Source organism: Melanotaenia boesemani, chromosome 19 (assembly GCF_017639745.1).
Source record: "Melanotaenia boesemani isolate fMelBoe1 chromosome 19, fMelBoe1.pri, whole genome shotgun sequence".
Classification (NCBI taxonomy): Eukaryota; Metazoa; Chordata; class Actinopteri; order Atheriniformes; family Melanotaeniidae; genus Melanotaenia; species Melanotaenia boesemani.
Window position 1 is genome coordinate 5,737,595 of NC_055700.1, and position 12,127 is coordinate 5,749,721.

General features: G+C 39.2%; 2 protein-coding genes across 3 annotated transcripts in view; both read right to left on the reverse strand.

The window, feature by feature from the left end:
- Positions 1–1,985: 1,985 nt before the first annotated feature.
- On the reverse strand, positions 1,986–5,600 carry ppiab (peptidylprolyl isomerase Ab (cyclophilin A)). The gene is made up of 5 exons (XM_041969479.1): positions 5,442–5,600; positions 4,327–4,357; positions 2,693–2,781; positions 2,436–2,608; positions 1,986–2,338 (listed from the first exon to the last, which is right to left on the reverse strand). The coding sequence occupies exons 1-5, from the start codon at positions 5,508–5,510 to the stop codon at positions 2,203–2,205; spliced, it is 498 nt and encodes a 165-aa protein (XP_041825413.1). The 5' UTR covers positions 5,511–5,600; the 3' UTR covers positions 1,986–2,202.
- A 3,126-nt stretch (positions 5,601–8,726) lies between these two features.
- zmiz2 (zinc finger, MIZ-type containing 2) overlaps positions 8,727–12,127 on the reverse strand; it is a 35,855-nt gene continuing 32,454 nt past the window's right edge. For both annotated transcript variants that reach the window (XM_041970370.1, XM_041970371.1), the window contains 3 exons: positions 11,969–12,090; positions 9,462–9,662; positions 8,727–9,310 (listed from right to left, as the gene is read on the reverse strand). In XM_041970370.1, coding sequence (XP_041826304.1) covers positions 9,203–9,310; positions 9,462–9,662; positions 11,969–12,090 — 431 coding nt within the window. In that variant the 3' untranslated portion in view covers positions 8,727–9,202. The remainder of the gene's footprint in view (positions 9,311–9,461; positions 9,663–11,968; positions 12,091–12,127) is intronic.

A 12,127-nucleotide genomic window follows, 5' to 3' on the forward strand; every position in this document is an offset into this window, starting at 1 on the left:
GTATGATCTCCATGCGACAAAATTTGCTGTTCTGAAGAAGCTTTTCTCAGTTCACTCAGTTAAAAACAGAGAAAGTTATCAAACATTTCTGCTCAGATGATTTGTGGACAGGTCTTCTCTAACCTTTATGAGCTTTCACTTTGCTGTATTAGATCTGAATGTTTTGTATTGTGTTTCATGGTGACGTGCTTTGTTGTTGGTCTTGGTTCCCTTTTCTATCTCTTTGTTTTCTTACAGAAACCTTTCTATGAGGAACTTGAATTCTTGTGAATTTATTTTTGTATCACTCTCTTTGAGGTTCATGAAGGAGAAACTGGAAAAGGAGATGTTGATGCCTTAACCTGTGTTCTTCAAGTTGGTCTTTTTATTGTGAAAAAAATATTGAAAACTGATATATTTGTTTTGATAAATTCTGTACTTGATTGTAAATTAAAACAAAAAAAAAGCTCAGAATGTTTTGTGTTTTTTGCCATACTGACTGCATCTAAGTCCACAATTACTTACTGTGTTGACAGTATTAAATCAGCCTTAGATTCACTTTGAGTTCAATTCCGTTTTTTCTGGAGGCTTCAGAATATAGGAAGCATCGAGTAATATCACGTGACTTCTTATCAAGATGTACAAGAGTTTGCAAAATCTGATAATTGTTAGGCAACTTTTATTTGTTTTTCCTAACCCTAACCCTAAGCATACATAAAGCTCCGTTACGTCTGCTCGATTAATGGTCTTTGTGTTATCTCAGCAGTTTTTAATCATTAAATTTTGTTGACAAGCTGAGGATCTTTGAACGGAGAAGAGGGCAGAAGACAAATAACATAATTTAAGAATTGAGAACTGCTGAACTGGAGATATGTAACAGGAGTAAATGTTCATTTGACTAAGAATGATGATAAGAAGAGAATAAAAATGGGGATTCATACATATCTTAGGCCTTGATGAATAAAATATTCCAGCTAAAATATTTATTCATGACATAGTGGAATGTATTGAGAACAAAATAACAGAAGAATAATCAGTGGAAATCAGAATCATTAATCCATGGAGGTCTGGATTTAGAATCATACTCAAAATAAAAGTGGAAAGTTCAGATCACAGTCTGACCCAACGTCTGTGGAAATTCCTCCAGACAATTCAGAGTCGGTTCAGGAGGGGTGTGTGGCCTCCACCTACCTGTATGCGCTCGCTACGTCTGATGAGACCATGGATGCTCTCCTGAGGGAGCTCCTCCCAAACCTGGATCAGGACATAAGTCAACCCCTGGACAGTCTGATGGTGTCGGTGGATGGAACGAGACATGATGTCCCAGAGGTGCTGGACTGGATTCAGGTCTGGTGAACGAGCAGGTCAGTCCGTAGCATCAATGCCTTATCGTGCACTTACTAGACCAGTGGTTCCCAAACTTGCCATGCTGGTTAAAAAAACATTCCCAAATAGTTGCTCCATAAGTAAAAGAAAAAATACAAAAATGAGCAGGCATGAGCGGGTCGCCCATGACAGCAGTTTTATTTTTCTTTAACTACATTAGGCTAAATAACTGTTGTGTTTTGGATATTTAAATAACAGTATTCCAAAGTATCAGAGTCGGAGTTACTTTTCTTTTTAGCTGGATTTGTGATTCAAGAACGGAGAATGTGGATTAAACCAGGGGTTGTGGATGTTTTGCTTTTGCAAACATCTTGCTTCAAAATAATGTCAACCTGAGCAGCAGGCTGTGATGAAGAGGCACTTAAGACAAAGACATCCAGGTCTTCAGTGTAATGCAGCAACACCCCAAGTATCAGTGTTTTCAAACTAGGACAGATATTAATTATTAATAAAAGTATTGTCTTTATCAACATTTGGATCCGCCCACCACTACCATCAAGTCACTCTGACTTCATTTGTCACATTTAGACAGTTTGGATAGATTAATGTTGGGATCCATGAATGAAAACAATCAAACATAAATATGATGTTCTCAGGAAAAAAGAAGACAAACACAAAGCAAGGCTCTCCAGCTGTTTTATTTACACCGTCAACACTATTATATTCAGATTTTATTAACAAATGTCGCCCTTAAAGGACAGATTAGAAGGTACAAAATATTACAGAACAAATAAACACACTGGACGAACATGTCAGTGGGAAAAAGTGGACTTTTTCTAAAGGTTTGCTGATAACATCCGAGAGGAAAGCAGGCTGAAACGAAGCAGCTGATCTGAACTATTTAAGCTCACCACAGTCAGCAATGACAACCTTGGCTTTGGGAGAGCCGCTCTTTGTGCCTTGCTTCTCCATCGCCTTGACAACATCAATGCCTTCCACAACGCTGCCAAACACCACGTGTTTCCCGTTCAGCCTGGAGAGCAGAGCAGCACATTAGTATGTGAAGCAACACTCGGGACAAGCTGGCGCTCTGAATGCAAACAGCAGCCGCTGGTCAGAGCGGGGCTCACCAGTCGGTCGAGGCTGTGCAGATGAAGAACTGGGATCCGTTGGTGTTGGGCCCTGCATTGGCCATGGACAGCGTCCCCATTCCCATGTGCTTCAACTGGAAGTTCTCATCGGCAAACTTCTCTCCGTAGATGGATTTGCCTCCAGTTCCGTTGTGGTTGGTAAAGTCCCCGCCCTAAAAAGAAAAGAAACACGAATAAATGAAGTCATCATAATAATAGCTGATAAGGAAACAGGAAAAATCTCTTCTTGACTTTACCTGGCACATGAACTTTGGGATGACACGGTGAAAGGTGGAGCCTTTGTAGCCAAAACCTTTCTCTCCAGTGCATAAAGCACGGAAGTTTTCTGTAAAATAAGCCCACAGTCCCTTCTTAGAGATACATACATGACAGACAGTGGATAAAATATAAGCAGTCACTCAGCTGCTCTTCAGTCATTCTGCATGATCATTTTTCTCTTTGCAGGTACTTTATGTATTTCACTGATTAACTTAATTATCCTTTCAGTCTTTCTTAATGCCTGAATGTATTTTAAATAATTTAAAAACAAAATAAGTATAGGAAAAAAATCAGGAGAAAAATATCAAAAACAAAAAGACTGGGAAAAAAAATAAAACTTAAATAAACTAATAACAATTAATGCATAAAGGTAAATAATAAATAATTAATATAAAAAATAAAAACGTAAAAGAGTGAGTAAAAGCAAAGAGACATTAAATAAATCAGTTAAATAAAAAGATTATAATGCCAGTATTTTCTGTCTTTGATGGTTTCGGTGTTTCTCAACTCTTTGTGAGTCTCTGTGGATGTTTCTGACCAGTTTCTGGTCCTGGAGGCTCCTCGATCGAACTTAAAAACTAGAGGAGACCGAGTCTTGTCTGTGGACACTTTAACTGCAGGGTCTGCAAACAGCCTGTAAATCTTTGCTAGGCGAGCTTGTGTACCTTGGCCTTTGGCTGAGTGCAGGCCCCCCACCGGGGTTTTTATGTTGCACCTTTGTGTGTTGTCCCTGTGCTTTAATGTTACTGGTTTGTGTAAAACACTTTGGAGGCTTTGATTATATAAATGTGCTATAGAAACAAGCATTTTGAGTTTTGGAGATGTGTGTCCATTGCAGGAATTTTAGGTCTGTGATTACTTTGCATGCATTTGTTATGTATTTTAAGTTTATTTGTGGTTGTTTTGTCCTCAATCTCCTTTAGTTTGAGTATTTTGATTATTTTGTGGAGTCTATTTCTGTTTAGGAGCATCTCTGGTTATTTGAGTTTTTTGGTAGTGGTTCTGAGCTTCTTTGAGTCATTGGGTCTCATTGTGGTTGTTTTGTGTTCTTAGTGGAGGTTTCAGGTATCTTTGATATTATTTTTGGTTTCATACTATAGTTGTTTTTTTATCTTCAAAAAAATAAATAAAAAGAGTCTCTTCATGGTTATTTTTTTAATGCTGCGATTGCTTTTTATATCTCTGCACCGCTTCTTACTTTCCTCTTTCTCTGGTTCTTTTTATTCTCATGCTTCTGTTTTAGTATTATTGTGATCAGCTGTGCTCCTTTTCTGTATCTCAGTATCAAAATGGATGAAAATTGAAAAAGATTCTCATTTGTAGGCCTTTAGCTGAAATCAGACAGTTAATTCCATAAAAAACAAAATTATTTAGCACCTTTATCGATATTAAATGAGCTTCAGGGTGGGGCTGGGCAATTAAACAAAAATTAATCAAAACTGACATTCAGAACCAATAATCGATGTAATCTTGTACATGTCAATTATTTAAATTATTTCTCTTAAATATATTTAAAAATATGCATTACTTTCCAAAACCAAACACACTGGATGAGGGCATGTGTGAGGGGGAAAACAGAAAAACAGCTCTGTGGTTAATGCTGGAAGCTTACCTGCAGTCTTTGGGACAACATCAGCTCGCAGCTGCCAAACAGAGATTTTAATTAGTGGAAAAGAAATGGTAAAGAACTGAGTGACAGTAATACAGGAAACTGAGGTCAAAGCCACTTCAAGATCATGTACAAAAACCTTAAATAATCATATATTTGTTTTTTTCAGGCTGTAAATTTATTCTCACTACTGATGCAGGTATTTGTTGAGCATACAGACACAAGAGAGTTGAAAATATTATGTTGTTCAAACCAACAGAACTTTTCTCATGAAATGTTGAAACCTGATAATATTTTGGCCCATTTGCTCAAGGGCAGGGCCAGAGGGGTGGCTTGGGGGGGACATGGGCTAGCCCTAATAACAGACAAATAAATACTGAAAAAATCTGAGTGTAAACTGATCTTTATCTGGGTAAACCTCAAATGCCCAAGTGCAGATGAATGCACCTGTAATGTACTTCAGTTTGTTCTACAACAACACTAACCATGTACATAATGCAGCATACAAGCAGCAGCATCTCACCAAATACTAATTTATTTGGCTATAGAAGATATTAGAATTGAAAAAAATCCAGTTTTGGGGTGTTAGAGTTGAAGAAAATATATAATAAAAGTTGCATTATATGTTTGGTTAATTAATAGATAGATGGATAGATAGCTAGATAGCTAGATAGATAGATAGATAGTCACTGATTGGTTCAATTTCGTGTTAATTTGATTAGAAATATTGGAATAATTGTAAGTCCAATGATGTGCAGGCCGACCTGCTCACTGCAACATCAGGCTTGTTTATTTATTTATAACTGTCTGTGCTGTTGGGCGTTTCCAGCCTCACTCGGATCATTTTGTGGGTCTAGTGAATTATTTAACAGCTACCACTGACTCCTGTGCTGCTATGTATTCTACATCGAGATGAAGGCTTACGTAAAAACTGGGCAAAATGGAAGCCTGAAACCTGCAGATCATTTTACGCTCTGCAGCATGTCACAGCTAGGCGATGCTTTCAAAGCCCTCTGATCAATTAAGAAGCATTTTTCCCTAAAGTCGATTTTAAATCATAACTTGATGATGAAAATAAACAGAAGCGATCAACGATTACAGCCTGAGATTTATCTTACCTCCATTATAATCCGGCCGGCGTTGGAGCCGTCGATAGTGATGTCAAAGAAAACTTTGGGGTTTCCCATTTTTAACGACACACTGATAAAAATCTTCACCTCAACGAATTCCCTCAACGCATCAGATTGTCTCGGTTTATTTAGATCTGTTTATATAAAGGGCGCGCGCCCGCGATGAACGCTCACAGCTAACCAATCACAGCCCGGTTCTTCTGACATGCTTCAGAATGGACCAATAGGAACACAAATGGGCAAGAACAGTTATTATAGCACAAAATACTTAGTAAAATCATTTTATACTTCTATACTTAATTCCTTAATACATTAGGAAAGATAAACAAATAAGTTGTTAAACTAACAAGGGAAAAAAAAATTCAATGTCAAAATGCAACACCAAAAACAAACAAAAAATTAATATTTTACTGTGAGTTCACTTTTATTCTAAATACTTAACATGTAATTTAGTTTAAGAAAAATTCACTCTTGTGGATGGTGTCTAGCTTAGGCTTGCTTCCTTGGCCTTTAAACACTGAAATTCCTTAGGATTGCTTAAAGGATTAATTGATATTCTGCCTTAAGAAATTAGGTAAAGTCGTTAAAACATGAAATATCTTGGTTTCTTACCATCTACCCAACATATGCATTTCCTGTACTGTCCCAATTTGTTTTAATTTGAAATGTTAGACTACAAAAAATTAGCTAACTGATAAAAACAATTAAAAAAAAGCCCCGGTCTCAACAGCTGGATGAATCAACTCATTTCAGTGAAACTATCTTTTGATATATTATTAAAAATATAATCATGGCAACATTCTGGATTCTATGAGTTCCATTTCCTGATGTTTGTGTTTTATTTACTGTACATATGAGATCCTATTTTACATTTTCTAATACAGCTGCATTTCCTTGCTTCCACACACATGCAGATCATCTATAAACATCCAAAACAAACTTTTTTTTTCTCAAATAGTGACTTTTAATTGAGATTGTAGGAGGGGGATAAAGTAACTGTGGGTACAATGATGATTATGATTAAAAAATAAATAAAAAATAATGTCAATTACAATGCATTACAAAATATGTGGAATAGTTTACATATTTAAAAAAAAAATCTAGCAAATTTGTAGTTAGATAGTCCATCATCTCCAAACATTATTGTGTTGCTCAAATTGGTGAAGAACATGTTTTGTTGCTGCCTTATTGAGGCAAATGTTGACTCACAAAGGGTGCAATCGCAAAACCAATCCTAGAAAAACAATGTCAGCAGTAAAAAGTGATATTTAGAATCAACTTCTGCATCTCCACCTGCACAACTTAATGTCAGCTGACTGCTTTCTGTCATACATGCATCATGTATGTACGTATAACCTTAAAATTTATACAACTGCTTCGTGGTTTTCTAACATACAGAATGTATACAGTGCCAACAATGATCCATTATCCAACTAATGACAATAAAATTACCATGATTAACAATTCATTTGATACACACACGTTCTCTAATGAAAACAGCTGATTATACAGTACATAAACCCGCGTCAGGATGGGTTATACATGTCAAACCATTTAAAAACATTCAAATAGCTTTCCAATGGCAGAAAATGCCATGACACACAGCTCATTTACAGTATGTTTGAAACCCCCAAACATGGTGAACCAACAGAGAAAAAGAAAGACAATGATGAGATTTTTATATATAATTCACAGTGCTGAAGGATGCTGCAGACACGATGAACCTTAACACTCCCAACATTTACTATCATTTACTTAAAGTGCCAGCTGTACACGTGGTTCACACTGTCATTTTCTGTTTACTGTGTATTTAATACACCCTTAAATTTTCTTTCATCACTTCTGACACCTTACACATCATTTATTAAAGAAGAAAGCTTAGAGATATTCTATATTATTCTATTGTCAAATTTGCCCATGAAAAATGACCAAAACCAACAACAAATGCATCTTGTTAAATGATGAATAATGCACAAAGAACACTTCTAAGAGCAGACTTAAGTAAAGTTTACTCTGAACTCTTCTCAGAGAAAGTTTAATGTTTAGTGTATGAAGACAAAATAAAATTAACCAAATTTGGATAAAGAGGTAGAACTGGAGAATGATACACAAAACCTGAGTGGATAAAAATGAGGCTTAAGCCTTTATTGTAAATAGTTTCTATTGTCACACTGTATTCTTTAAAGGTCTTTTGTGGTTTACAAGATGAAAATGCAACTTAATGACAGCTAAAAACAGGGCTGGGCAGTCTATAAATCATTTCATGTCAATATCTTTCAAAGGAGACATAAAATCAGTAGTTATTTACTAGTAATGTACTGTAATCTGGATCTAACTAGTAAAGAAACCCTAACATTAGTAAACATTTGTAGAAAATACAGTGACTGTTATATAACTTTATGTAATTGTGTCTAAGAACTGAAAAAAAGAGCCAATTTCCTCCTGTTTAAGGTCATTTTGCAGATATATAGAGCCCCTTGTTAAAATGAGATTTTAGATTTACATCTCCATACCGAGAGATCGACAAGCAGCGCTGGTTTTGGATTTTTCATGCCTTTAGTTGACAACAACAATATGGAATACTTTAATAACAAAGGTCTTCACACACACAGAGATTTTTCTAGCCATTGTTTTGTCCAAACTACTATCGCACAGATAAACACTTTATTAAAAAAAAAAAAAAAAAAAAAAAAAGAAAAAGTTTCTTCATTGACAGGTGTACATTCAACCAATCAGAGCATCCCACAGCTTCAGACATGGCGCATTCATTCGGTCATAGCAGGGGTTCCTCTGGGGCAGTGGGCTGCCGTCGTCACCAATGACAACAGAGATGAAAAGGCTGTGAGCAACCAGGAGGCGAGGAGCTCAACGATGAAAGTGTTTGGTGTCTGTGCTCCTTTGTGATGCTGCTTAGCTCATCAGCCTCAGTAAACGCTTGCATTTTAAAACATAAGACGGCAATCAGCTCCCCTTCACACGTCTCAATAGTGCCGCAGAATTTGAGAGGAGAGCGTATCGTATTTAATCCGTCTGTATGTGTGAAGGCCTTTATTCTTCATTCCAGTTCATTCTTAACTGGGCTGTGTCGCTCCAAATGTCATCACACCAAAGATGGGCCATAAAGTGGAAGGATTCAAACATACAGGATTGTAGCAGAGAAATATTCTGTCTGTTTGGATTCAAAGCAACAAAATATACTCCGCGCCATGAGGATCATTTGAACGTACTTTTAACAATCATTTAGAAATATTTGGTTTTTTTTGGAAACTCTGGGTTCTGTATTAGAAATTCTGTTTTATATTTTAATTTTGGAGCTCCATCTTGACATTGGCATGGCAGACCTACGGGTGGGAAAGCTGGTTTATGTAAAATTAATTTAAAATGTGGACAAGCCTCATGGGCAACACTTTATCTAAGTGTTCTTTAACTTTAGCTTCCACCATCCTCTTCTCCAATGAACCATCCAGCTGGGATTTGTGCTATAGTTTAGAATGCTGGTCTTCAGAGTCAGTGTCATTCTGTTCTTCATACTCACCAGTCAGTGATCACAGGTGAACAGTGTTCCTTCCTACACCTCTACACTGCACTGAATGTCTTTCAGAGTACAGCAGGACACTTCAAAAAGACAAAAGACACACAAAAACACCATCACTCACGCACACACACACATACGTAGCGGGTGTGACGAGCCAGGTCTGGTGACAGCACCCAGACAGCTGGTCTGGAAGCTGCCGGCAAGAAGGTGAAGTTCAGTTGTTCTCGAACAGCGCCAGCAGGTCGTCGCCGCTGTTGTTCGGGAGGTCCGGGGGGCCCAGGTAGGACAGCAGCTCATCCGGGTTTGTCAACTCTGGAAGAAGCTTTAGATAGTGAAAGAAAAAGAACATTTTTACGTTACGTTAAGCTGTGACCAGTATTTTTATTATTATTTTTTTATGATTATTATCTCTGAAATCCATGTTGAAAAACAGGAATTGAAGTTACATTCGAGCATCGACAGTTTCCACTCACATCTAGAGTGTGATCATGGCCTTCTCCTCCCGGACCGCCCAGACCAAAGGAGCCTTCACTCTGCAGCCGGGAACTCTGGTTACCGGGGTTCCTCTGGGGCAGCGGGCTGCCGCCATCACCAAGACCCTGGTTACCATGGACACCTGAGGTGTGCTGCTGGAGGATGTTACGAGAAGGTTCAATTCGTCCAGAATGAGCCGTCTGACAGGAAAAAGAAAGTGAGAAACAAAAAAACGCTGATCAGCAGAAGTGTGCAGCAGCAGGAGCAGAGAGTTTTATATATATATATATTCTGTGCCTTGTAGAATTTTGCGATTTGTCATGAGCATCTTTACAGAGATGACACCTGAGCAGCATTCCTGCAGAAAATGGGTGTTTTAACAACAGAGATACCTGCAGCAGATTGAGAGGTGGTCATTTTTTATCCACTGAACGTCATCTTTGTCTGTGACTGTTGTCTCTCTGCTGAACTTCTACATACATTTTCTGGACCTTTTTTTTTTTTTAACTGACTAAAACCATAAAATTGTGGACATTTAAAGCTCATCCTAATAATCAAATAGCTTAAGATTTAGCCTTTAGAATCACCTTTATTATCATTCTAACAACAATGAAATTTGGGCACCTGCTCCTTAAAATACTTAGAAGATATTAAATATCTTAAAAAAAGAGAATTATGAGTGCAAAATGTACATAAATATAATGAAATAGAGCAAATACAGAGAATGGAAACAGTAAATAGTGCAGATGGAGAGGTTATTGCACATTTTGAGCTGTACCAGTCCGGGCTCTGAGTGACCTGTAACACCGTCCCGAGGGAAACAGCTCAAACAGGTAAACTGGGGTGAAGGGAGTCTTTGATGATGTGTTGATCTCTGCTGAGGTAGCAAGAGCTGGTGATGTCCTCCAGGCTGGGCAGGGAGCAGCCTGTGATGCTCTGGGCTGTGTTAATGACTCTTTGCAGCGCTTTCCTATCTGCTGCAAAGCTCCCTGTCTACCACGCTGGGATGCAGTACATCAGGATGTTCTCTATGGATGCTCTCTTTGAATGCTTTCTTTGGTGGCTCTGTAGAATGACACCAGCAGCTTCTCCCCCAGGTTGTTCCTCCTGAGCAACCTCAGAGTTGCTGCTGGGCTTTCTTCACTGCCGCCGTGGTGGTCTTGGCAGTCCAGAAGTGGTCATCAGAGATCTGCACGCCCAAGAATCGGACGGAGTGGACCCCTTCCACACAGTCCCCATTAATGTAGAGAGGGGCCGGATCCGTTCTGCCCTTCCTGAAGTCCAGGATGATTTCTTTAGTTTTTGTACCATGCTGACTGTCTGTAGTCAGACTCATCCTCCCCTGAGATGAGCCCGACCACGGTGGTGTCATCTGCAAACTTTATGATGGTGTTTGAGAGATGGGAAGGAGTGCATTAATGTGTGTAAGGAGTGAAGAGGAGGGGACTCAATACACCGGTGCTGAGCATGAAGGTGGAGGAGAGGTGGCAGCCGAGTTTGACGGATTGTAGGCGGTCAGTTAAGAAGTCCTTAATCCACTGGCAGGTGGGGGAGGAGAGGCCCAGATGCAGGAGTTTCTGCACTAGGACTTCGGGGATGATGTGGTTGAAGGCTGAGCTGAATTCCAGGAAGAGTAGCCTTGTGTAGCTTCCCTGAAGCTCCAGGTGACTCAGCACAGAGTGGAGGCTATGGTGATAGCGTCATCTGTAGATCGGTTCGCCCTGTAGACATACTGGTGGGAGTCCAGAGTGGGAGCAGACAGGCCCTGGTGTGTTGGGAAACTAGTCTTTAGGACTGTTGGCTGCTGCTGGTCTGTTTGACTCAAACTAGGCAAAGAAGCAGTTGAGATCCTCTGCCAGCGAGGTATCAGTCCTGGGGGAGTGGGAATCAAACCACCAACCCACTCTAACACCTGCCACTGCCGCCCCACTGCTATACTTTGTAGGAACATTTTGTGTCCAACAACATTTGACATCCCAATGAAGGGAAATCAAGGTCCAGCCAGCTTGCTTACAGGGTCTTTGGTGGGTCAAAAGTTCCTCTGAAGGCCAATTTTTAAAGCCAGCATTCAACTTTTATTTTACAAATTATTTAGAAAAGAAAAGAAAGTTTTAATCAGACAAAAAAGGGAAAAACAGTAGATTTATCTGGGAATACTTTAAGACAGATTCATCCATATTCAGTGCTCTTGTGGGTATTTGTGGAGTTCGGAGTCAGCCTCCCATCTCTGCCAGACTGTGTGTTTTCTCAATGAGTTACGTAACAGACACTTAGCTGATGGAGCAGTGCCTTCTGGCTGTAATGCATTTACATTACATGGGAAGACATGGTTGTCATTACAGTCTGCTCAACCATTAAGGAAAGAGTCTCGATTGAACTGGACAGAACAGACCCTGGATTCGATCAACATTTCAGTGGCCAGAGGCTGCACTGTGTAGAGAAAAGTCCTGATGTGCATACTCATACATGTATGATGTAACAGATGGAGGGTTTAAAGATGTCTAACCTGGTCAGACTGATATGGGAGCGGGGGTGGTGGTCCGGAAGGGGTGTACTCTCCAAGTGTCGGGGTCCCGGGAGTGTTGGGGAAGTCTGTAAATCCGGTTTGGCTGGAATATCCCTGGCTTCCTACATGAGAAAGACACAACAAATACGACTTTATGTT

What these genes read in the sequence shown, in the direction of transcription:
- ppiab (XM_041969479.1), bottom strand. Translation starts at nt 5,510, where the DNA reads ATGGGAAACCCCAAAGTTTTCTTTGACATCACTATCGACGGCTCCAAC. An exon ending in TGTTGTCCCAAAGACTGCAG is followed by an intron (nt 2,782 to 4,326) that starts GTAAGCTTCCAG and finishes CTTATTTTACAG; the next exon opens with AAAACTTCCGTGCTTTATGC. An exon ending in TCCCAAAGTTCATGTGCCAG is followed by an intron (nt 2,609 to 2,692) that starts GTAAAGTCAAGA and finishes TTTTCTTTTTAG; the next exon opens with GGCGGGGACTTTACCAACCA.